The sequence below is a fragment of the Amblyraja radiata genome, chromosome 22 (genome assembly GCF_010909765.2).
Source record: "Amblyraja radiata isolate CabotCenter1 chromosome 22, sAmbRad1.1.pri, whole genome shotgun sequence".
Taxonomy (NCBI): Eukaryota; Metazoa; Chordata; class Chondrichthyes; order Rajiformes; family Rajidae; genus Amblyraja; species Amblyraja radiata.
Window position 1 is genome coordinate 40,517,564 of NC_045977.1, and position 26,389 is coordinate 40,543,952.

The following is a 26,389-nucleotide window of genomic DNA, read 5'->3' on the forward strand; positions in this document are numbered from 1 at the left end:
TAAGAAATGTATCGTTCTATCTTGGACATATATGACAATAAAACACTCTTGACTCTTGAGATGAATGATCACAGATGGAGAACAAATTCATTCAAGGAGGGTTACTTACACGGCGCAATTGTTTCCTCTCGCCATTCTCTAGCGAGGACTGGGTAAGTTAAATGGAATGGTCAAGGAGTTGTGTCGCTATTTAGAGCATACTGCACACCACTCTACACTGCGCACCTGTGGTCGAACTATGGAAAGACAAGTTTGCAGAGACTAAAGGTGGCATATAACGATGCCATGAGAACACTGCTAAGGAAACCTAGATGGTGTAGTGCCAGTAATATGTTTGTGGCTGCAGGAGTCAGTACTTTACAAGCTATCCTAAGAAATCACATGTATAAATTCATTTGCAGGATAAATGACTCTAAAAATGTGCTTATTGTGGCCTTGTCAAACATAAGGGTTTAGCACTACACGCTACGAATCCCAGCTGTGGAGACACTGGTATCGTTGTCTCGTTGTAGGACATTGATCATCTTTTAATCTGGATTTTTAACTTATGTATTGTGTTTTAAAAAATATATAATTTGTGATGCTTTCATAAGTGATATACTAAGATTTTATATGTAATTTATGATATTTAATATGCAATGCATTTTTTAATGTAATGTTGCCCCTTGTCTGGACCTCGATTCTGTAATAAATGACAATAAAGGCTACTTTACTTTACTTTACTTAATAAAGTTTATTATTATTATTATTCCCAATTCTACATTGAAGGACACACAAAGAGCGGGGGCGGAACCAAAGAGCGAGGCCGCGGGGTCAGCCCGGACCCGCGCGTCCCCCCGCTGCTGATTGGCGGAGCGGGCTGTCGGTCAACGCAGGGGGGAGGGGGTGGGACCGGATGAGGGCGCGGGACCGGATATGTGGAACGGGTGAGTGCGGGGCCGGGGGGGGGGGGGGGCAGGCGCGCGGTGATGGGCCGAGTGGCCGCACAACGGAGGGTCTACAGTCGCCGACTGGACCTGCAGCCGGGAGGGGGGAGGGGCCCGGCCTGTGGTTTTACACCGACTACTGTTAATGATTTATTGACATTTGTATGAGTTTATTGCCCTATGTTTATCAGTACTGTGTGTGTGTACAGGCCTGTTGTTGCTGCAGCAAGTTAGTATTTCATTGTAGAGTCTACAGTCTTACAGCGGGGAAACAGGCCCTTCGGCCCAACTTGCCCATGTTGCCCCTCTACTAGTCCCACCCGCCAATAGACAATAGACAATAGGTGCAGGAGGAGGCCATTCGGCCCTTCGAGCCAGCACCGCCATTCAATGTGATCATGGCTGATCATCCCCAATCAGTACCCCGTTCCTGCCTTCTCCCCATATCCCCTGACTCCGCTATCTTTAAGAGCCCTATCTAGCTCTCTCTTGAAAGCATCCAGAGAACCTGCCTCCACCGCCCTCTGAGGCAGAGAATTCCACAGACTCACCACTCTCTGTGAGAAAAAGTGTTTCCTCGTCTCCGTTCTAAATGGATTACCCCTTATTCTTAAACTGTGTGTGGCCCCTGGTTCTGGACTCCCCCAACATCGGGAACATGTTTCCTGCCTCTAGCGTTTCCAATCCCTTAACAATCTTATATATTTCAATGAGATACCCTCTCATCCTTCTAAACTCCAGTGTATACAAGCCCAGTCGCTCTATACTTTCAACATATGACAGTCCCGCCATCCCAGGAATTAACGTCGTGAACCTACGCTGCACTCCCTCAATAGCAAGAATGTCCTATCCATGTACCTGTCTAAGTGTCCTTTGATTATTGTTACAGTCCCTGCCTCAACTACTTCTACATTCCTTCTCTCCAGGGATGCTGCCTGTCCCGCTGAGTTACTCCAGCATTTTGTGGCTACGATTTAAACCAGCATCTGCAGGTCTTTCCTACCTCCTCTACAGATTGTTTCATACACCCACTACCCTCAGTGTGGAAATATTGTCTCAGCTTGCTATTAAATCTTTCCCCCCCACGCACCTTAAACCTTTGGTTCTTGATTCCTCTACCCTGGACGAGGTCTGGTCGGGGGTAGTTCCCCCCGCCACGGGTACCATGTAATCCCGCGCTACCTGCTCCATGGTCAGATAGTCGGCGACTAAACCTTCTCCCCCACCTGGTTTGCCAGGTGAGGAAGGGGCTGTGGACCCCTAGCAGGACCAAAAACAAGACCTGTCAAAGGGCGGATGAGCTTCTAGCGAGCCAACGGCCTTCCACACTTCAGTACCCGAAACGTCACCCATTCCTTCTCTCCAGAGATGCTGCCTGTCCCACTGAGTTACTCCAGCATTTTATGTCAACCTTCAACCTACAAAACTGTACGTCATTGGAGTGTGGGAGGAAACAGGAGATCTTGAAGAAAACCCACACGGTCACGGGGAGAACGCGCAAACTCCGTACCGACAGCACCCGTAGTCAGGATCGAACCTGGATCCCTGGCACTGTAAGAGGTGTCAGAGGTTATGGGAAGAAGGAAAATGGGGTTAGGAGAGAGAGAAAATGAGGAAAATGGGGTTAGGAGGGAGAGATTGATCAGCCATGATTGAATGGCGGAGTAGACTTGATGGGCCAAATGTCCTAATTCTGCTCCTATCACTTATGATGTTAATAAGGCAGCAACTCTACCACTGCGCCACTGGGGTGTGGGAGGAAACTCGAGCACCAGTAGGAAACCCATGTAATCACAGTGAGAACTTGCAAACTCCACACAGACAGCACCCGCACCCGAGGTCAGGATCGAACCTGGGTCTCTGATGCTGTGAGGCAGCAGCTCTACCAGCTTCTTCCCACACTATGTGTTTAATAGACTTCTAATGCCCTTGGAGGAGCCATAAATCAACAATAAATAACACCCTGTCCCAAATGCCAGTATTAAAAATAACCGTGGCTGCCGTAAACACAGAAGTCCTTGTGGGGTTATTTATCTATACTCCTGTGCAAGTAAACAGATAGGTTTTAGAGACTTCCAGCTGTAAACCTTCTGAAGGCCTAAGCTGGTGAACAGTTAGAACATTAGTTAGTTAGTTTGTCACGTGTACAGTGAAAATCTTTTGTTGCACACTAACTAGTCGGCAGAAAGACAATACATGATAACAACCTTTCCATTTACAGTGTGTAGATACATGATAAGGGATTTACGTTTAGTGCAAGGTAAAGCCAGCAAAGTCCGATCAAAGATAGTCCTAGGGTCACCGAAGAGATGGGTAGTAGTTCAGGACTGCTCTCTGGTTGTGATAGGATGGTTCAGTTGCCTGATAACAGCTGGGAAGAAACTGTCCCTGAATCTGGAGGTGTGTGTTTTCACACTTCTGTACCTTTTGCCTGATGGAAGAGGGGAGAAGAGGAAGTGGCCAGGGTGCGCCTGGTCCTTGATTATGCTGCTGGCCTCCACGAGGCAGTGTGAGGTATAAGTAGTTATGCAGACACACGGAACTGCAGATAGACACAAATGCTGGAGTAACTCAGATGGACAGTCAGCATCCCTGGAGAGAAGGAATGGGTGATGTATCGGGTCGAGACTCTCCTTCAGACTCACGCCTTTTGTCTTTCATCTCTGGCCTCAGTCCACCCATCTGCCTATCACTCTTCCCCCTCACCTGTGTCCACCTGTCACTTGCCTGGCTTTATCTCACCACTCCTTTCTCTGCCAGCTTTCACCTCCCTACTACAATCAGTCTGAAGGAGGATCCCGACCTGAAACGTCACCCATTCCTTCTCTCCAGAGATGCTGCCTGTCCCACTGACTTACTCCAGCATTTTGTGTCTATCTTCGATTTAAACCAGCATCTGTAGTTCTTTCCTACACAGAACTGCAGATGCTGGTTTACAAAAAATGACACAAAGTGCTGGAGTAACTCAGCGGGTCAGATAGCATCTCTGGAGAACATGGATGGGTGGCGTTTCTGGTCGGAGATGAAAGGACAAAAGGCATGAGACAAGGAGACGGTGGTAGAGCACAGGCGTGAAATGTGAAGCCCGAGGAAGGGATGTATGTGGGAGGGGAGAGGGTTGTTGATTGTGGAAGGCACACAGGGAGAAGAGAGGGAGAAGGAGGGGGATGTTTTTTAGTAGTTTATCTACCATTGAAGAATTCAGTGTTCATACTGGGTCAGGCAGCATCTCTAGTCATAAGGAATTGGCGGCGTTTTGGGTCGAGATCCTTCTTCATCTTTGGTGTAAACCAGCATCTGCAGTTCCTTCCTACACTCAATGTTCATACTATTGGGTTGTAAGCTGCCCAGAGGTGCTGTTCCTCCAGTTTGCCCGTGGCCTGACTCTGGGCAACGGCAGAGGCCCAGGACAGGGATGGTGAATTGATGAATACTTTATTGTCACATGAGACAAGTCACAGTGAAATTCTTTGCTTGAGTACCCAAGGTATGTAAATAGTCGCCCATATAGGGCACTGACAAAGTAGCAGAGTATCCACGCCAGGTCCCCCTGTGTTCTTCCCTCCCCCCACGCTGGGTCAATAGCCAATAGACAATAGGTGCCATTCGGCCCTTGGAGCCAGCACCACCATTCAATGTGATCATGGCTGTTCATCCCCAATCAGTACCCCGTTCCTGCCTTCTCCCCATATCCCCTGACTCCGCTATTTTTAAGAGCCCTATCTAACTCTCTCTTGAAAGTATCCAGAGAACCTGCCTCCCCAGCCCTCTGAGGCAGAGAATTCCACAGACTCACAACTCTGTGAGAAAAAGTATTTCCTCGTCTCCGTTCTAAATGGCTTACTCCTTATTCTTAAACTGTGGCCACTGGTTCTGGACTCCCCCAACATCGGGAACATGTTTCCTGCCTCTAGCGTGTCCAAGCCCTTAACAATCTTATATGTTTCAGGGTCTCCTTTGTCCAACCTCCATTCTCCTACATCACCAGGTTGATGAGGGGATTACTCAACAATGTCATCTTCCCGAGACATTCCAACACATGGGAGGGAAGGCTTGGTCTCCCTCTGCTGGCCCAGCTGATAATGACAGGTTGCGACCGAGCCTCTCAGACTAAACAGTCCAAGGTTCAATTCCTGGCACTGAAGGAAGGGAAACTCCAAAGCATTCTTGCTCCTGATTATTATCTGCAACCGCTGTGAGAATGTTTGTTTTTTGTGGCTGTTTTACGTTCAGTTTTGTTTAAGAAGGAACTGCAGATGCTGGAAAATCAAAGGTAGCCAAAAATGCTGGAGAAACTCAGCGGGTGCAGCAGCATCTATGGAGCGAAGGAAATAGGCAACGTTTCGGGACGAAACGTTGCCTATTTCCCTTACTCCGTAGATGCTGCTGCACCCGCTGAGTTTCTCCAGCATATTTGTCTACGTTCAGTTTTGTTTGTTTCTTTACCCTCCTGTCCTTGGAGAGGATTGAACAGTGGTGACACAAGGAACTGCAGATGCCGGTTGGCAACAAAAACGACACAAAGTGCTGGAGTAACTCAGAGGGTCAGGCAACGTCTCTGGAGAATGTGGGTAGTTGACGTTTCAGGTTGGGACCCTTCATACTGATTGTTGAGGGGGGGGGGGGGGGGGCGAGAAAGCTGGAAGGGGGGGGGGGGGGGGGGGAAGGAAGGAAGGAATGACAAAGCCTGTCAAATGGTCTGAAGAAGGCTCTCGAGCCGAAACATTACCTATTCCTTTATTCCAGAGATGCTGTCTGACCCGAGTTACTCCAGCTTTTTGTGTAAATCTCCTGTCAAATGATCTTATAGAAACATATAAAATTATAAAAGGACTGGACAAGCTAGATGCAGGAAAAATGTACCCAATGTTGGGCGAGTCCAGAACCAGGGGCCACAGTCTTAGAATAAAGGGGAGGTCATTTAAGACTGAGGTGAGAAAAAACATTGTCACCCAGAGAGTTGTGAATTTATGGAATTCCCTGCCACAGAGGGCAGTGGAGGCCAAGTCACTGGATGGATTTAAGAGAGGGTTAGATAGAGCTCTAGGGGCTAGTGGAATCAAGGGATATGGGGAGAAGGCAGGCACGGGTTATTGATAGGGGACGATCAGCCATGATCACAATGAATGGCGGTGCTGGCTCGAAGGGCCGAATGGCCTCCTCCTGCACCAATTTTCTTTGTTTCTATATTTCTATGCTCCTATGTGGCTACAGGTGTGTGTGTGTGTGTACGTGTGTGTGGGGGGGGGGGGGGGGGTTGATTGGCAGATGGTCGGATGTAACCCGTATCTCCTTCACCTGAGAGATTGGCCAGGCTATTCCGTGGAGCGCAGGAGGCTGAGGGGTGATCTTATAGAGGTGTATAAAATCATGAGGGGAATGGATATTGTGAATGTGCGGAGTTTTTTACACAGAGGACCGGAATCAAGAACCACCTAGGTTTAAGGTAAGAGGGGAAAGATATAATAGGAACTCGAGGGACAACTTTTCCACTCAGAGGTTAGAAAAAACATAGAAAAATAGGTGTAGGGTTAGGCCATTCGGCCCTTCGAACCAGCACCACCAAGGTTGTTGGGTATATGGAATGAGCTGCCCGAGATGGGACTGTTACAGCATTTAAAATTCATTTTGACAGGTACATTATAGCAAGGGTTTAGAGGAATATGAGCCCACATTGGACTAGCTTAGATGGGACATCTTGGTTGGCATGGACAAGTTGGGCTGAAGGGCCTGTTTCCGTGCTGTACGAGTCTATGACTCTAACCCTGTGAGGATGACAGTTTCAGATGAGTAGGACAGGGTAAACAATAAGTGAATGATGGCCCTGCTGTCAGGACCAGGGAACAAGACTTGGAGCTTTGGAGAACACATTGAGCAGTGATAGATGAGTGGCATAGACCCTCATGACTTGTCAATTAATTCTAGTTACTGCCAGCTCTTCCAAAGGAAACAAGCAGCTGATTAATGAAGATCTTTCAAGCAAATGGAACTTGCTCTTGCTGGGAAAGCGAAGGTTTGAGAGATGGCTCCAGGGAACATTGTTGTTTGTCTCGAATGCAGCCGGTGAGGTCAGCTGGAGCTCTTCATGTGGAGAGCAATGAGAATGTGTCAGAGTAGTGGAGGGAGCGGCACTGAGGCATGTCAAGGTAAGCAGGGTGAGGAGTTTGTGTAGGAAGGAACTGCAGATGCTGCTTTAAACTGAAAAAGACACAAAAAATCTGGGGTAACTCAGCGGGTCAGGCAGCATCTCTGGAGGAAAGGAATAGGTGACGTTTTGGGTTGAGACCTTTCTTCAGACAGATCAAGATGCCTCATCTATACTAGTCCCATTTGCCCGCATTTGGCCCAACTTCAGTCTGAAGAAGGGTCTCGACCCAAAACGTCACCTGTTCTTTTTCTCCAGAGATCCTGTCTGACCTGCTGAGTTACTCCACCTTTTTGTGTCTTTCTAAGGAATAAACATTTGTGCTTTTTAATGTGAGGTGAAGAAAGGGAGGCTTTAATGGAGCATAAATACTGGCATGGACCAGTTGCACCAAATAGTCTGTTCCTATCAGCATCTGGCGAGACAGGTACATGGACAGGAGGGGTTGAGAGGGATAGGGGCCAAAGGTGGGCAGATGGGACTAGTGTAGATGTGGCATCTTGATCTGTCTGAAGAAAGTTCTCGATCCTAAACAGTCACCTGTCTATGCTCTGCAGAGATGTTGCCTGACCCGCTGAGTTACTCCAGCACTCTGTGTCCTAACGGCATGGACAAGCTGGGCCGAAGGACCCGTTTCCTGCTGTATGACACCTGCTCCTTGTGCAGCACAGTAGCACAGTTGGTAGAGCTGCTGCCGTCACAGCGCCAGAGACCGGGGTTCGATCCTGACCTTGGGTACTGTTAGTGTGGAGTTTGCATGTTCTCCCTGTGACTGCACGAGTTTCCTCTGAGTAATCTGGTTTCCTCTCACGTCCCAAAGACCTGTGGATTTGTAGGTTAATTGGCTTTGTAAAACCGCCCCTAGTGTGTAGGACATAGAACGGGTGATCGGAGGTCGGCGTGGACTTGATGGGCCGAAGGGCATGTCTCCTAAACATAGAAGGATGAGAGGGATCTCATTGAAACATATAATATTGTTAAGGACTTGGACACGCTAGAGGCAGGAAACATGTTCCCGATGTTGGGGGAGTCCAGAACCAAGGGCCACAGTTTAAGAATAAGGAGTAAGCCATTTAGAACGGAGACGAGGAAACACTTTTTCTCACAGAGAGTTGTGAGTGTGTGGAATTCTCTGCCTCAGAGGGTGGTGGAGGCCGGTTCTTTGGATACATTCAAGGGAGAGCTAGATAGGGCTCTTAAAAATAGCGGAGTCAGGGGATATGGGGAGAAGGCAGGAACGGGGTACTGATTGGGGATGATCAGCCATGATCACATTGAATGGTGGTGCTGGCTCGAAGGGCCGAATGGCCTACTCCTGCACCTATTGTCTATTGTCTAAACTACACTCTCCTGTGACTTTTAGTTGAATACCTCGTACATAACGTCAGAGAGGGAGTGAGAAAAGCAAGGTGCTTCTGGCACTGTAAAATCACTGTTTTGCATTTCTGGGTTTGTTCAAAAGCCAAACAATTATTCATTGCTGCTGGAGGATTGTGGATTGAGCCCGACTTCCTCTGCTCCACTTCACCTTTCCTCTACATGTTTGGCAATCCTGCAATCCTGGCCCTCCACGTACTCCAGTGGGCGTTTGTTTCATTCCCTCCCCCGTATCTGTGGCCACTTCCTCCTGGAGCCAGAACAGGAAGTCTAGAGGCAGAAGGAAAAGGCTGTAAAAGGTTCCCAGACCACAGGCTACAGATGTGTGGGTGATTTCACCATGGATTTGTTGAGTCTAAACTGAAAGGCTGCCTCATGTAGCACCAAGCTGACAGGAAGCGCAGCAACAAGTTATGTTGAGTGAGTGGGCAGAAGTTTTGAAATGAGACAGAAGGGCATAGATATGTTGGCAAGTCGGGCAAAGCAGCAGCAGATAGAATTTAATCCAGACAGGTCCATGGTAACGCATTTTTAGTTTAGTTGAGAGATACAACGTGGAAGCAGGCAAATTACAGAGGCCAATGTTTAAGGTGAGATGAGAAGGTGGAATGGATCAATTATACAGTCATAGAGTGATACAGTGTGGAAACAGGCCCTTTCGCCCAACTTGCCCACACCAGCCAACACTAGTCCCACCTGCCTGCATTTGCCCCATATCCCTCTAAACCTATCCTATCCATGTACCGTCCAACTGTTTCTTAAACAGCCTCAACTACCTCTGGCAGCTCGTTCCATACACCCACCACCCTTTGTGTGAAAAAGTCACCCCTCAGATTCCCATTAAATCTTTTCCCCTTCACCTTGAACCTATGTCCTCTGGCCCTTGATTCACCTACTCTGGGCAAGAGACTCTGTGCATCTACCCGATCTATTCCTCTCATGATTTTATACACAAATAATCTGTACCAAATAATCTGAGTGTCAATAGACAATAGGTGCAGTAGGCCATTTGGCCCTTCGAGCCAGCACCGCCATTCAATGTGATCATGGCTGATCATCCCCAATCAGTACCCCGTTCCTGCCTTCTCCCCATATCCCCTGACTCCGCTATCTTTAAGAGCCCTATCTAGCTCTCTCTTGAAAGCATCCAGAGAACTGGCCTCCACCGCCCTCTGAGGCAGAGAATTCCACAGACAAGAAGACACGATGCTGTCATGGGGGCGACCAGAACTGCGCGTAAGACTCCACATTGGGAGCATCTTGTACAGTTCTGGCTGCCCCAGTGCGGGAAGGATGTGGAAGTCCGTGATAGGGTGCGGAGGAGGTTAACCAGGACAATGCCTGGGGTAGAGGGTAATGACTACAGGGGGAGGGGTTGCAGATTTAGATTGTTATCTCTGGAACACCAGAGGTTGAGGGACGACCGGATAGAATTATATCTTATCGAGTCCACACACAAGATTAGAAGCTGTTCAGCCAGAGCTGAAGACATTTCTCGGCATCTGCATGCAATGATGTCTGTCTTGTCGCTTCTTGTGCTTCTTGTGCATGGTGGTGGAAAGATTGGGTGGAAACAGGGCCGCGATCGACATGAACGCTCTTTCCTTGACCCCGATAGAATTATATAAAATGATGAGAGGCAGAGATAGGATAGACAATAAGAACCTCTTTTTCAGGATGAATATGTCAAATTCTAGGGGGCATAGCTTTAAGCTGAGAGGGGTGTAGGAAGTTTATAGGTGATATAGAAACATAGAAATTAGGTGCAGGAGTAGGCCATTCGGCCCTTCGAGCCTGCACCGCCATTCAATATGATCATGGCTGATCATCCAACTCAGTATCCCGTACCTGCCTTCTCTCCATACCCTCTGATCCCCTTAGCCACAAGGGCCACATCTAACTCCCTCTTAAATATAGCCAATGAACTGGCCTCGACTACCCTCTGTGGCAGAGAGTTCCAGAGATTCACCACTCTCTGTGTGAAAAAAGTTATTCTCATCTCGGTTTTAAAGGATTTCCCCCTTATCCTTAAGCTGTGACCCCTTGTCCTGGACTTCCCCAACATCGGGAGCAATCTTCCTGCATCTAGCCTGTCCAACCCATAAGAATTTTGTAAGTTTCTATAAGATCCCCTCTCAATCTCCTAAATTCTAGAGAGTATAAACCAAGTCTATCCAGTCTTTCTTCATAAGACAGTCTATCCCAGGAATCAGTCTGGTGAACCTTCTCTGCACTCCCTCTATGGCAATAATGTCCTTCCTCAGATTTGGAGACCAAAACTGTACGCAATACTCCAGGTGTGGTCTCACCAAGACCCTGTACAACTGCAGTAGAACCTCCCTGCTCCTATACTCAAATCCTTTTGCTATGAAAGCTAACATACCATTCGCTTTCTTCACTGCCTGCTGCACCTGCATGCCTACTTTCAATGACTGGTGTACCATGACAACCAGGTCTCGCTGCATCTCCCCTTTTCCTAGTCGGCCACCATTTAGATAATAGTCTGCTTTCCTGTTTTTGCCACCAAACTGGATAACCTCACATTTATCCACGTTATACTGCATCAGCCAAACATTTGCCCACTCACCCAGCCTATCCAAGTCACCTTGCAGTCTCCTAGCATCCTCCTCACAGCTAACACTGCCCCCCAGCTTAGTGTCATCCGCAAACCTGGAGATATTGCCTTCAATTCCCTCATCCAGATCATTAATATATATTGTAAATAGCAGGGGTCCCAGCACTGAGCCTTGCGGTACCCCACTAGTCACTGCCTGCCATTGTGAAAAGGACCCGTTTACTCCTACTCTTTGCTTCCTGTTTGCCAGCCAGTTCTCTATCCACATCAATACTGAACCCCCAATGCCGTGTGCTTTAAGTTTGTATACTAATCTCTTATGTGGGACCTTGTCGAAAGCCTTCTGGAAGTCCAGATACACCACATCCACTGGTTCTCCCCTATCCACGCTACTAGTTACATCCTCGAAGAATTCTATAAGATTCGTCAGACATGATTTACCTTTTGTAAATCCATGCTGACTTTGTCCAATGATTTCACCACTTTCCAAATGTGCTGCTATCCCATCTTTAATAACTGACTCTAGCAGTTTCCCCACTACCGATGTTAGACTAACTGGTCTGTAATTTCCCGTTTTCTCTCTCCCTCCCTTCTTAAAAAGTAGGGTTACGTTTGCTACCCGCCAATCCTCAGGAACTACACCAGAATCTAAAGAATTTTGAAAGATTATTACTAATGCATCCACTATTTCTGGAGCTACTTCCTTAAGTACTCTGGGGTGCAGCCTATCTGGCCCTGGGGATTTATCGGCCTTTAATCCATTCAATTTATCCCACACCACTTCCCGGCTAACCTGGATTTCACTCAATTCCTCCAACTCCTTTGACCCACGGTCGCCCTGCTATTTCCGTGGGATATGTGGGGCAGGTTTTGTTTTGTGCGGGATGTTGGGTGGCTGGAACGAGCTGCTGTGAATGCGGGTCCGTGTTATTCCATTGTTTCTGCAGCATGTAAGTGTGCGGTGATGCTTTCTCTCTTCGCTCCTCCCCCTCCATCTGTGTGAACTGGAGGCTGAAATTAAAGCCAAGTTTGGATGAGACGTTACCCATGCTGAAAATAGGACCTGCAGCTGCTGCCTGGTGATGTAATGGTGGCTTGACGCACCCACGCTCAGCTCGTGTTCGCTGGTGGGGAATTAGCTGAGCTAAATGTGTACACTGCCCAGAGTCGGGTACTGTAGGATTGCAGGTGCTGGCGTTTGGGTGAGGCTTGGTTGTCCTTGGGGTCGACAGTAAAGATCACACCATGCTCTTCCAGCAGCAGGAGAGTTTGTTTCAGTCCATTAGACCCATCTCAAACGCCGGCTGCTCGAATACCTTCCCCCTGAACTGAGCTACAGTTGGTTGGCAGGCACTGGAAGCGACTTGCTTTGTTCGCTAATGTTTGTGTTTCTCTCTGGCCCCCAGGAGAATGCTGTACAAAGGGACTCTGGTGCAGGTGACGTCGTCCAACCTGCTGCCCTTGCTGCTGGGCAGTGTCGGGCTTGTCCTTTTGTACAGACTGCTGCAGCGGATGAAGGAGAAAGCCTACGTCCAGGATGCCGTAGTGGTGATAACGGGAGCCAGCTCTGGCCTGGGCAAAGGTAAGAAACATTACAGCCTGATTAGGTTTAGGTTTGTTATTGTCACGTGCAGCGAGGTACAGTGAACTGTTTGTTTTGCATGCTAACCAAAGAGATAACACAGAGACACAAGGATCTGCAGATTGCTGGTTTACAAAAAAAAGTAAAGTTCCAAAGTGCTGGAGTAACTAAGCGGATCAGGCAGCATCCATGGAGGACATGGATAGTTAATGTTTCGGGTTAGGACCCTTCTTCAGATTTGGATCATGCCATACATAAATATAATCAAGTCAAACTCAAGTACAATAAATAGAGCTAAGGGGAAGATACAGAGTGCAGAATATAGTTCTCAGCGTTGTAGTTCCAGAGACAAAGTCCAATGTCCGCAATGGGGTAGAGGTGAGTCATCCCAGCTTATGGAAGGACCGTTCAGAAGCCTGATAACAGAGGCTGTTCCTAAGTCATTTCAAATACTAGAGGTCCATGGATAGGACAGGTTTAGAGGGATATGGGCCAAATGCAGGCAGGTGGGATGAGTGTAGATGGGGCATGTTGGCAGTGTGGGCAAGTTGTGCCGAAGGGCCTATTTCCACACTGTATCACTTTGACTAGAGGCCATCGTTCTATGTCAGAGGGTGAATGTTTAAATGAGATGTACAGGGCAACCTTTCTGGGAAATAAACCCTGGGAAAGAAATTCTGTTTATCCTATCTAAGCCTCTCATTATTTTATAAACTTCAATCGGGTAACCCTGCGATTTCTTGACTGTTATACTGAATGTCCCGTCCAATGAAGGCCAGCGTACCACATGCTTTCTTTACTATAGTTATCTGCATTGCCTGGAGCCCAAGATCCTTCTCTTCATCAATGCTGTTAAATAAGGGTCATGTCATTAGGTATACTTGCCCCTTATATTTGACCTCCCAAAGTGCAACACCTCACACTTGCTCAGATTAAACTCCATCTGCCATTTCTCCACCCATTTCCGAAGCTGATCTACATCTCGTTCTATACTTAGACAGCCTTCCTCTCTGTCCGCAACTGCACTAATTTCTCTGTGGTCTGCACACTTTCTAAACAACTCATCTCCAAGTTGTTGTACATATATCACAAACAACAGAGGTCCCAGCACAGAACCCTGTGGAATCCCACTGGTTCCAGATCTCTAGCCTGAATAACAACTTCCCACTGCAACCTTCTGTCGTCTATCAGTCGGCCATTCCTGAATCTGTAAGACTAAGTCACTGTTAATCCCGTGCATCTTAATCTTGTGGGTCAGTCTACCATGAGGGACTTTATTAAATGTCATACTAAAATCCACGCAGACATCATTCACCACCCTACCCTCATCAATCACATTCATCACCCCTACAGCATACGCAGTTAGTAAGACACAACCTGCCATGTACAAAGCCATGCTGAATGTTCCTCATTGACCCATTCTCTTCCTAAATCCTACCCCAAAATAGCTTCACCACCCAATAATTATCCGGATTATCCTCACATTCTTTCTTAAACAAATGGAAAAAGCTTCAGCCATTTTACTCTTTATTGTACACCTCTGTTACATCTCTGCCACTACATGGACCGGTACATCATTAGGAAAGGTTTAGAGGGATATGGTCCAAACACGGGCAGGTGGGACTAGTTTAGATCGGGCAGTGTTAGAAGGAACTGCAGATGCTGGTTTAAACCGAAGATAGACACAAAATGCTGGAGTAACTCAGCGGGACAGGCAGCATCTCTGGATAGAAAGAATGGGTGATGTTTTGCGTCGAGATCCTTCTTCAGACTGAGTCAAGTCTGAAGTCTGAGTACATTGGGTATTTTGGTTGGCTTGGCAAGTTGGGCCGAAGGGCCTGTTTCCATGCTGTATGACTCTATCTTCACTTTTAATTTTACCATCATTGACTGTCAATGATTTATAGTCTGGAGTTCTTTCTGGAAACCTTTCCTCATCTTCAACTATTCTCGTGTAAGATGCTCTGTAGTCTCTGTGGTGGACAAATGTACCCATGCTCTTTCGTGCCAATGGACTAAATGGTGGTGATTCACTTGCGGGAGGTGCCTCGAGCACATTTTGCTGTCTAAAGGCAGATATTGTTGCAGCTGCATCTGAAACCGCTGATCTATGCTTTTTGCCACCAGATTGTGCGAGAGTCTTCCACGCAGTCGGTGCAAAGCTGGTCTTATGTGGCCGGGACAGGCAGAAACTGGACGAACTCACGAGGGAGCTGGCGGGATCGGCAAAGGGCAAGAGAAAAGTAGGAGAGGGGCCGGGCACGAGTAGCGGTGCGCGTTTAGTCCAAAATCTGAGCCTGAAATGTGAGGGCGGTAACAGTGGCGCAGCGGGTAGAGCTGCTGCCTCACAGCGCCAGAGACCTGGGTTCAATCCTGACCTCGGGTACATGTTATCCCTGTTGACCGCGTGGGTTTCCTCTGGGTGCTCTGGTTTACCCCCAAATGCCAAAGATGTGCGGGTTTGTAAATTAATTGGCCCTTTGTAAATTGCCCCTTATGTGTAGGGAGTGGATGAGAAAGTGGGTTAATATAGAACTAGTGTGAACGGGTGATCGATGGTCGGCGTGGACTCGGTGGGCCGAAGGATGTGGTTCAATGCTGTACCTTTCAATCAATTCAATCAGCTATAATGTGTTTATTGGTAAACCCAGTAAGGAATCTAAGAAATGTGTAGGAAGGAACTGCAGATGCTGGTTTATATCGAAGATAGTCCAAAAATGCTGGAGTAACTCAACGGGTCAGGCAGCATCACTTGGAGAAAAGGAACAGGTGACTTTTTGGTTCGGAGCCCTTTGTCAGTCAACAGATCCCTTCACCCAAAGAAGGGTTTTTGAAGGAAAACTAAAGCACATGAAGGAATCTAAAGGAGTACGAACATAGAACAGAACAGCACAGGAAGAGGCCCTTCAGCCCACAATGTCTGTGCTGAACAGAAGCCAAGTGCTAAGTAACTCGATTCACAAGTGGCACTATTGATAGTCACCACCAGGAACTGTAGGAGGTTTATAACAGGACCTGTCCACCCTCATAGTGATTGGAAAGTATCCAGTTACGTGGATTGTAAATGAAGGCCTTTAGCACAGTTTAATTCTCCCATTGTCGCTTGTTCACAGACGTACACGCCTCAGGTGGTCACCTTTGATCTGACGGATGTGGACATAGTGAGCATCAGTGCGGAAGAGATTCTCAACTGCTATGGCCACGTGGATGTGCTCATCAACAACGCCGGCATCAGTTACCGTGGCAACATTCTGGAAACTGCTGTGAGCGTCGATAAAGACGTGATGAATGTCAACTACTTTGGGCCAGTTGCTTTAACAAAAGGTAGTGTTTTCCTGCTTGTTCTGGGAGGGAAACACAAAGAGCTGAAGGAACTCAGCGGGTCAGGCAACTTCCACAGAGGGAATGGACAGACAACATTTCGGGTCGGGCCTACTGCATATTGCCAACATTCTGGTTTTCAGAAAGAGCAAGAACTTAATCATCGAGTCATACAGCATGGAAACAGGCCATTCGGCCCAACTTGACCATGCCGACCAACATACCCCATCTAAGCAAGCTAGGACTTGTTGGGCCTAAGCTACAGGGAGTGGATGGGCAGGGCTAGGACTTTATTCCTTGGAGCGCAGGAGGATGAGGGGGTGATCTTATAGAGGTGTGTAAAATCATGAGGGGAAGAGATAGGGTGAATGCACACAGTCTTTTACCCATGGTAGAAGAATCAAGAACCAGAGGACAGAGGTTTAAAGTGAGAGAGGAAAGATTTAATATTAACCTGAGGAGCAAATGTTTCATTCAGAGGGTGGTACGTACATGGAACAAGCTGCCTGGGGAATTCCTTGAGGCAAGTACAATAACAACATTTAAAAGCCACTTGGCCAGGTACATAGACAGGAAAGGTTGAGATGAATATGGGCCAGACACGAGTAAATGAGACTAGCAACTTGATCGGCGTGGACAAGTGTTGTGCTGTATGAGTTGTAATGAATTGGCTGTTCATCGTGGCTGCCTTGGAACTGGCTGGAATAGACAGTACACTTATAGTGAGAGACTGACCCTTGTTGCTTCACATTGCAGCCTTCCTGCCCTCCATGGTACAGAGAGGAAAGGGGCACATTGTGGCGATCAGCAGTGTCCAAGGGAAAATAGCAATCCCGTTTCGATCAGCATGTAAGTATGGTGATGGAGTCAGCACCTGTGCATTACTGTGTGGCCTATAAGAGCCTGTCCCACTTATGTGATTTTTTTCAGCAACTTGCCGGCACCCGCCATGGTCGCAGCAGGTCACCGAAAATGTTCGACATGTTGACAATCCAGCGGCGACCAGAAAAAGGTGCGACTCTTTGCACGACTACTCACGACCATACAGGCGACATTGGCCCTTCCAGAAAATCCAGAATTGCCTTCTTCCTGGTAGGGTGCAATAGAGTTGTACCTTTGGTTGCCTGCTGGATTCTCAACGTTGAAAATTTTGCTGTAACTATGACGGGTGCTGGCAGTCGCCGAAAAAAATCACGTAAGTGGGACAGACCCTTTAGTCAAAGGGCCTGTTTCCACGCTCTATCTCTTAAAAGAAAATAGGCAACGTTTCGGCCCGAAACCCTTCTTCAGAGATGCTGCCTGTCCCTCTGAGGGACGTTGCCTATTTCCTTCGCTCCATAGATGCTGATGCTGAGTTTCTCCAGCACTTTTGTCTACCTTTGATTTTCCAGCATCTGCAGTTCCTTCTTAAATCCAAAATCTGTTCTCCATTTCTGCTTTTCCCCCATAGCCCTTGATTCCGTTAGCCCCAAGAGCTAAATCTCTCTTGAAAACATCCAGTGAATTGGCCACAATGAAACAAAATTTCTTTTTGTTGACTTTTGAGCAAGAGAAGCTATATTGCGATCATTTGTGTTAAGGACACAATGTGCAGAAATACCTCATCAGGTCAGGCAGCATCTCTGGAGAACATGGATAGGTGACGTTATGGTCCAGACTCTTCTTCAGGCAAATTTCTTTAGTCAGTCTGAGGAAAGGTCCTGACCCGAAAAATCACCTCTCCACGTTCTCCAGAGATGCTGCCAGACCTGCTGAGTGACTCCAGCACTCTGTGTCCTTTTGTGCATTTGCAGTTCCTTGTTTCTATCATTTGAGGTAATGTTCATTTAAAATGCTTTATCTCCAAAATTGAGTGAAGTTTAGTTTTGTTAATTATTGTCACATGTACCAAGGTCCAGTGAAAAGTTTTATGTTGCGTGCTGTCCAATCAACAAAAAGACTATATGTGATTACAATCAAACCGTCCACAGTGTACAGATAAAGGACACTGGGTATAACATGTAGTGCAAGATAAACTCCCATTAAAGATAGGTTAAAGGTAGGCCAAGGCCGCAATCTACAGCCGAGCGGACGGTTCCAATGTTTGATAAAAGCTGGGAAGAAACTGTCCCCGAGTCTGGAGGTGAGCATTTTCAAACTTCTGTACCTCTTGCCTGATGGGAGAGGGGAAAAGAGGGTGAGACTCATCTTTGATTATGCTGCTGGCCTTGCCGAGGCAGCATAAAGTGTAGATGGAGTCAATGGAAGGGAGGTTGGTTTGTGTGACAGTCTGGGCTACATCTACAACTCTCTCCAATTTCTTGTGGTCTTGGCTGAAGCTGTTCTCAAACAGCATCCAGTGATGCATCCGATAAAATGCTTTCTACGGCGTATCTGTGCGCAAAGGTTGGTGAGGGTTGTTGGGGACATGCTGAGCCTTCTCAGGTAGCAGGGGCTTGGTGGTCTTTCTTGGCCATAGCTTCCATGTGGAAGAATTAAAATGTTCCAAATGGTATTGTCATTGCAGATGCAGCATCCAAACACGCCACCCAAGCCTTCTTTGACTGTCTGCGGGCAGAGATGGAGCAATACCAAATTCTGGTGTCCATAATCAGCCCAGGATATATCCACACCAACCTTTCTCTAAATGCAGTCACAGGCGATGGATCCAAGTACGGCGGTACGTTTTCAATCACACTGAACTCTCGAACAAACTCTGAGCTTTGCCCATTTACCAATAACTTTAATGGGGCCGCATTTGGGGCATTGGGTACAGTTCTGGTCGCCCCATTATAGGGACGAGGTGGATGCTTTGGAAAGGATGCAGAGGAGGTTTACCACAATGCTGACTAGATTAGTGGGTATTAGCATCAGGGAGAGGTTGGGCAGACTTGGATTGACCAGAAGGTGTGGGGAGAGCTGATAGAATAATAGCCAATTGAGAGACATAGATAGGGTGGACAAGATGGAAGGTCAAATACTAGCGGGCATTCTAGTATGCTGGCGGTCAGAGCTTTAAGGTTTAAAGGGGATGTGTGGGGCAAGTTTTATTTTATACTAGACCAAGTGCAGACCCGTTGGGTCTGTTCCCCCAACGTGCGGTTGTGGGGGGGGGGGGAGGCGGCATGCAGCATCACACACACTAACTATCTCCCCTCCCCCCCCCGCACTCACGCTACTTACCCCCCTTGATATAATATTAATATTATTAATTTGCTCCTTTTACCCCATAACCACCGTATCTACTGACGCATAGCCCCCAACTTGCAGTCACATCTAGAGAGGGGGGGGGGGGGGGGGGGGGGCGGGGGATGAGAGTGAGGGCAGAGAGAGAAGGGGCAGAGACAGAGAGAGAGACAGAAACACAGAGAGAGGGGCAAGAGGGAGAGGAGGGTGGGGAGGGGCAAGAGGGAGAGGAGGGTGGGGAGGAGGAGAAGAGGAAGGGTGGGTGGGTGAGGGAGGGAGGAGAGAGAGAGGGTGAGAGTGAGGGGGTGCTGAGAGGGAGGGGGAGAGGTGGGGAGCAGGGAGGGGGAGGGAGGGTGGAGGGGAGGGGGTTTAGGGGAGGGAGGGGAGGAGGGGAGAGGGGGGGGGAGCGAGGGGGAGAGGCGGGAGAGAGGGGGGAGGGCGGGAGAGAGGGGGGGGTGGAGGGTGTGCTGAGAGGGGGGGTGAGGTGAGGGGACGGGGAGAGGTGGGGAGCAGGGAAGGTGGAGGGAAGGGGGTAGGGGTGTGTGGAGGGGAGGGGGGTTTAGGGGAGGGACGGTGGAGGAGGGGATGGAGTGGAGGAGGGGGAGAAAAAGAGGGGAGAGAGAGGAGAGGGGGGAGAGGAGAGAGGAGAGAGGAGAGAGGGAGAGAGGAGAGGGGGAGGGGGGGGAGGAGAGGGGGGAGAGGGAGGGGATGGAGAGAGAGAGGGGGGTGAGAGAGCGGGAGGAGAGATGGGGGGAGAGGAGAGGGAGGGGAGAGGGGGAGAGAGAGGGTGTGCTGAGGGGGGTGAGGTGAGGGGAGGGGGAGAGCAGGGAGGGTGGAGGGAAGGGGGTCTGGGGTGTGTGGAGGGGAGGGGGGTTTAGGGGTGGGACGGTGGGGAAGGGGATAGAGGGAGGAGGGGGAGAAAAAGAGGGGAGAGAGAGAGGGGGGGGGAGAGAGGAGAGGGGGAAGAGGAGGGGGGGAAGAGGAGATGGGGGGGGAAGAGGAGAGGGAGAGGAGGTGTGCTGAGAGGGGGGTGAGGTGAGGGGAGGGGGAGGAGAGGGGGGGGGGGGGGAGAGAGAGAGTGCCTTTTTATTTCAACCCAAACAACCATTTGCAGGCAGTGCTTTTTTACTTTAACTGGTTTCATTTTCAAACCACATTAAGGGTACTTACTCATAGTTGTGTGGACATTTGTTCAGTTTTATTCACAGCTCAGAGAAACGTGACCCTCTGCCTTCCTCCAGCTTGCAGACTAATTGAGGCACACCACTTCCTGGTTTTATAGTCCCTCCCCCCTGTCGCCAGCAGGGGCAGCAGAGATAATGGGGAATTTTGTAAAATCATTAATATCTCTGTCATATTTCATCGACGGGAAAGATCCTCGGCACACATGTGGCGGAGGGGGGCTCTGAGCGAGGTGGCCAAAAATGACGGCCGTAGGTGGCGGCGTTCTCTCGGAAATCGCAGCACAGATCGCCAAAACCGGTCAAGAACAGAGTTTTAGTAATATAGATGGGGGTGGGGTGGTGGGTGCCTGGAACACACTGCCAGGTGGTGGCGGCATTTAAGGGGATTTAAGGAAACGACTCTGCCCCACACCCGCCACATAGTGATTTAAAAATTCTCATTGTGGTATTCATGGCCTCTAGCTCTCCCTCTCACATTAACTTTAATCCTCCAAAATATCTACATTCCTGCCTTTTGCACCCTGTTTTTCAAAGCACACACACACACACACACAGAGACCTTGCAGGTTTAGTTTAGAGATACAGCGTGGAAACAGGCCCTTCGGCCCACCGGCTCCGCACGGACCAGCGATCACTGCATATTTACACTAAGCTACACACAATTATACCAAACCAATTTACCTACCTGTATGTCTTTGGAGTGTGGGAGGAAACTGAAGATCTCAGAGAAAACCCACGCGGTCATGGGGTAGAACGTACAAACGCCGTACAGGCAGCACCCGTAGTCAGGATCGAACCTGGGTCTCTGGCGCTGCAAGTGCCTGTAAGGCAGCAACTCTACCCCTGCGCGACTTTGAGGTATCTGTCAGAGGTTATGGGGAGAAGGCAGGAGAATGGGGTTAGGAGAGATAGATCAGCTATGACTGAATGGTGGAGTAGATTTGATGGGCCAAATGGCCTAATTCTGCTCCTATTCCTTACAACCTTGTATCGACCTGTTGTTAAATGTCTCCTTTTCCTACTCCAGTCTGAACTGCAAGTTGACACCAAGGTTCTTTGATACCAGCCAGCAAGCTGTGCCTGCCACTGAGCAAGCACAACAGATTGATTCTTGCTCTTCTCTTCCCAACTAGTAATGGACAAGAGTACGGCTGAGGGATACGAGCCTCGTGTTGTTGCTGAGGCCGTTCTGGCGGCGGTGTGCAGGAAGAAGAAGGAAGTCCTGATGGCAGGGTTCATGCCCACGCTGGCCGTCTACTTACGCACCCTGGTTCCAAGCCTCTTCTTCCCCATCATGGCGGCTAGAGCTAAAAAGGAGCGCAAGATGAAGGCTCATTAATCCCACCTTGGGCCTCCCTCACAAGCACTCCTGCAGTCGGTCAAAATGCTAAACGGTGCTTATCTGGGTCCAGTTATCACCCCGTGCGTGTCTACTGTGTTGGGTTTTCAGACTCCTGGGCCAGGGTTTGCAGGTTTCACTGAAACCAGGATCAATTAGGTAGAATTGAATGTTCAAATTAAAAAAAAACAATTTTTTTTGACAGAATCCAGTTTGAAAATCAATGCATAACTGAAAGACAGGTGAATGAAACATATGCATGACAACGCTGTCAGCAGTGAATTTGAACGCATTATTTTTTAAATACCAGCACAATAATCAAGCTTAGTTTGAAAGGAACCAGCATGCTAATTAAAAAAAATGCACAAATCAAACGTGTAAAACGTGAGGTGCCTGTGTTGCTAAAATATGGATCATAATAGACATGACATTGATTTCACCGCCTGTAACTGCTGCGTCAGTGGAAAGCCAGACGTGTGTGCTCAGGTGTTCAACTTTGTTCTGGGTGAAACATAAACCCAGTTTGAGTGAGTCGGGCCCTGGGCCAAACCTCTCCAGAGACTTTCATCTCACTTTAGCCTTATCTGATTTGTGATTGCCATTATTTATAGCATCATCCTAAGTGAAACAATACCCTGGTTACGGAGGTAAACGCACCTGAAAATATTTAAGTGTACTGTTTACAAATTATTTCTGTGACAGCAAATAAAAATGACGGATAAAAGTTTGATTTTTGACAGAAAGGAAAGATCTGTCGCTCTGGTTATTTTGTGCTAAGTGTATGTGTGTGACTGTACATGAAAGAATAAAAGTTGGTTATAAAATACATTAAAATGAAGTGGAGTCTGTAAACTTGCAAGGGCACAGTGCTGGAGTAACTCGGCGGGTCAGGCAGCATCTCTGGAGAACGTGGATAGGTGACATTTCGTGTTGGGACACTTCTTCAGAATGATGAAGGATCCTAAGCTAAAACATTACCTATCCATGAGAGATGCCTCTTGACCCGCTGAGTTACGCCAGCACTTTATGTCCCTTTATGTAAACCAGCATCTGTAGTTCCATGTTTCTGTAAAGGCGTAGCCTGGTTCAGCAAAGCAAAAGGGGCTGTGGAGAAAGTACTTACAATAGTGAGCAGTTTTTCCTCAATTTGTCCCTTAGTGAAGTCCTGCTGAGCTTTCTATTGCTCAAGGGGTTTTCAAGTTTATTCACCAAGAATATCAACGTTGGAAGAATCCGTGTGGGAAGGAACTGAAGAAGCCGGTTTAATCTGAAGATAGACACAAAAGACCAATTTCCCTCCTGGGATAAATAAAATTCTATCGTAGCGTAAAAAACATTTCGTGTCAGGCTGCTTCTTCAGACTGACGAAGGGTTTCGACCCGAAATGTCACCCATTACTTTTCTCCAGAGATGTTGTCCGACCCGCTGAGATACTCCAGCTTTTTGAGTTTAACTTTGGAAGAATTCATTATTGCTGTTTAATCAGTTATATCCTAGTGGAAGAGGGCCAACATGTACATTTTAATTTCCTGCTCACAGAATCACATTAGAGTTACAGAGTGATACAGCATGGAAACAGACCCTTAGGCCCAACTTGCCCACACAGGCCAACATGTCCCAGCTACACTAGTTCCCACCTGCCTGCATTTGGTCCATAACCCACCTAACCTGTCCTATCCATGCACCTGTTTAACTGTTTCTTAAATGTTGGGATAGACCCAGCCTCAACTACCTCCTCTAGCAGCTTGTTCCATACACCCACCACTCTTTGTGTGAAAAAGTTACCCCTCAGATTCCTATTAAATCTTTTCTCCTTCACCTTAAACCCATGTCCTCTGGTCCTCAATTAACCTATTCTGGGCAAGAGACTGTGCATCTACCCGATCTATTCCTCTCCTGGTTTTATATACCTCTATAAGATCACCCCTCATCCTCCTGCGCTCCAAGGAATAGAGTCCCAGCCTACTCAACCTCTCCCTAATGCTCAGTCCTGGCAACATCCTTCTAAATCTTCTCTCCCAACACCTCCGCTCGGTTCGCAATAACCAACCTGATCTCCCAGTGGCTCAGCACTTCAACTCCCCCTCCCATTCCGAATCCGACCTTTCTGATCTGGGCCTCCATGGCCAGAGTGAGGCCCACTGTAAATTGTAGGAGCAGCACCTCATAGTTCGCTTGGGTAGTTCACACCCCAGCGGTATGAACATTGACTTCTCCAATTTTAGGAAGTTCCTGCTTTCTCCTTCTTTCCCCTCCCCAGCTCTCCCACAGCCCACTGTCTCCGCCTCTTCCTTTCTTCCCACCCCCCCCATTAGTCTGAAGAAGGGTCTCGACCCGAAACGTCACCTATTTCCTTCGCTCCATAGATGCTGCCTCATCCGCTGAGTTCCTCCAGCATTTTTTATCTACCTTCGATTTTCCAGCACCTGCAGTTCCTTCTTACACCTAAATCTTCTCTGTACCCTTTCCAGCTTGACATGTTTCCTATAACATGGTGCCCAGAACTGAACACAATGGATGTAATGTAGAATATGCAATAGAAATGAGGAAAATAAAGAAAGAGTTAATGTTCCAGCTGACTGATTTGAGTTAAGATTGCTGTAAAGTAGATTAGCTAAAGGTTGATCTGGGCAATTGTTAATATTTTACAATAAAATTACATTAATAATCAGGCATTTGTATAAAATTCCTTTATCACTGAACACAAATTAACTTATGCATTCAAATGTATAATTATGGTGGAAGGAATTGAATTACAATGTATTAAGCACTTAATGGGTTCTAAGGTTTCAGAATTGCAGAAAGAAAAAGTTGCATGAAAGAGTGTCCAAGTAAAGTTTAGCACTGGCTCCAATAACAGATGTAGACAACACACACGCAAGGATTTAACCTGCACTTTTTCTGGATTTAACTGTTACTGATCCTGGAATTTATCGCTAAATTGATGCACATATGTGGTTGTATCATTGGAAGAACTGGCCAATACTTACAGAAATCTACACTTGTATAACTTCTCCCTGTGACTGTGTGGGTTTCCTCCAGGTGCTGTGTGTTTTTTAGGTTAATTGGCCTCTGTTAATTGCCCCTAGTGTGTGGGGAATAGATGTGGAGAAGTGGGATAACGGAACTGCCGTGAATGGGTGATCGCTGGTCAGTTTGGACTCTGGGCCGAAGAGCCTGTTTCCATGCTGGATCTCAATTATACAGTAAGTTAAGATTGCACAGATTTCTCTGAACCATTCAAAATCACTAGTTACAAATTTGTCATGCCATTCTCTGCAATCCCATTGCCAGGCAATAGAGAGAATTAAAAAAAATTCTCGTGTGGAAAGTGAAACTTTTTACAGTATTCAAAGTACTGATGTTGGAATATTAAAGTGCAAGGCTAAGTGATAAAGGGACGTAGCTTTGATGTGTTATTTTGTAAACATCTCTACAACCAGAAGCGGATTTATTTAACAACAAATTCCATCCTGTATCAGCAATGATGATAAAAAATAGGCTTCAGTATCCCGAACAAAAGGTCTATTGTCAAGCATTTTAAGAAGGCTTTAGCTTACTCAGTGAACGCTGATGTGGTTAGATTAGATCCTTTGTGGATAGTTTCTGCTTAGTCAGTCGGGCAGTTGTGAAAACAGACACATTAGAAAACCAGAGTGTGCTAGTCGGGATGCCATGTGCTTGTATTAATACATTTGATTCCTCCTTTCCCAGTTAATTTGTCATAGTTTACATATATGTCATTTTGTAAAACAGCTGAGAAACCTAAAAAAAACAAGTGCTGAAGTAGGAAGGAACTCCAGACGCTGGAGTAACTCAGCGGGTCAGGCAGCATCTCTGGAGAAAAGGAATAGGTGATGTATCGGGTCGAGACTGGACACTGAATGAGCAACTGGATCAAAAACAGAATTTTATTGTCAAATAGAAATGTTTCCAAAAAAATTATCTTGTATGTGGAAATATTTATGGGCAATGTTTTAAAACAGGAAAGGGCTGTTAATACACAGCATCCTTGACCTATACCTCAGATATAAACTATGTAACTCCTACACTTAAACTTACATGTAAAATATAGAATTCTCTGATGGCAGCTGATCAATACTCCTTCTGTAGGCTTACAATGAATACACACTTTCCTGTTTATTACATAAAACAAAAAGTTGATTACATTAATCTTGAATGAGGTTATAATAATACTGGGTACACAAAAATGCTGGAGAAACTCAGCGGGTGCAGCAGCATCTATGGAGCGAAGGAAACGGGCAACGTTTCGGGCCGAAACCCAAGGGTTTCGGCCCGAAACGTTACCCATTTCCTTCGCTCCATAGATCTTGCTGCACCCGCTGAGTTTCTCCAGCATTTTTGTGTACCTTCGATTTTCCAGCATCTGCAGTTCCTTCGTAAACACTTTATAAAAATACTGGTTGGGTGAGCAAGTTAGCTGGGGGGGTGAGAAAAATAGAGAATTAATTGGGAAGAAAATTAATTAATTAATTAATCTATAGCTGCTGGAAACCCAAATTAAAAATAAACAATGCTGGAAACACTCGGCAGGTCAGGCAGCATCGGTGGAAAGAAAAACAGAGCGAGCATTTCAGATCTAAAACATTACAAGGCTTGTCTTTCCACAGATGCAACCTGACCTGCTGAAAACTTTCAGCGTTGTCTGAATTTACTATGAATGGTATACAGCTGTTTAATCTGTCACTTTACTTTGTGCTGTAGCTCAAAATGGTGACATTGTCCTTAAAACAAAGCATAAGTGTGTAGTCCCG

General features: G+C 47.2%; 1 protein-coding gene across 2 annotated transcripts; it reads left to right on the forward strand.

Annotated features, from left to right (window-relative positions):
• The first annotated feature begins 791 nt into the window (after positions 1–791).
• dhrs7b (dehydrogenase/reductase 7B) lies at positions 792–22,440 on the forward strand. Of its 2 annotated transcripts, none has more exons than XM_033041139.1 (7): positions 792–926; positions 12,430–12,605; positions 14,733–14,848; positions 15,719–15,929; positions 16,683–16,775; positions 18,433–18,585; positions 21,409–22,440. In XM_033041139.1, exons 1-7 carry the CDS (start codon positions 916–918, stop codon positions 21,612–21,614), a joined length of 966 nt encoding a protein of 321 aa, XP_032897030.1. In that variant the 5' UTR covers positions 792–915; the 3' UTR covers positions 21,615–22,440. The 2 variants fall into 2 exon arrangements, with proteins under 2 accessions (XP_032897030.1, XP_032897031.1); XM_033041140.1 differs by lacking the exon at positions 792–926 and adding an exon at positions 11,922–12,225.
• Positions 22,441–26,389: the final 3,949 nt, after the last annotated feature.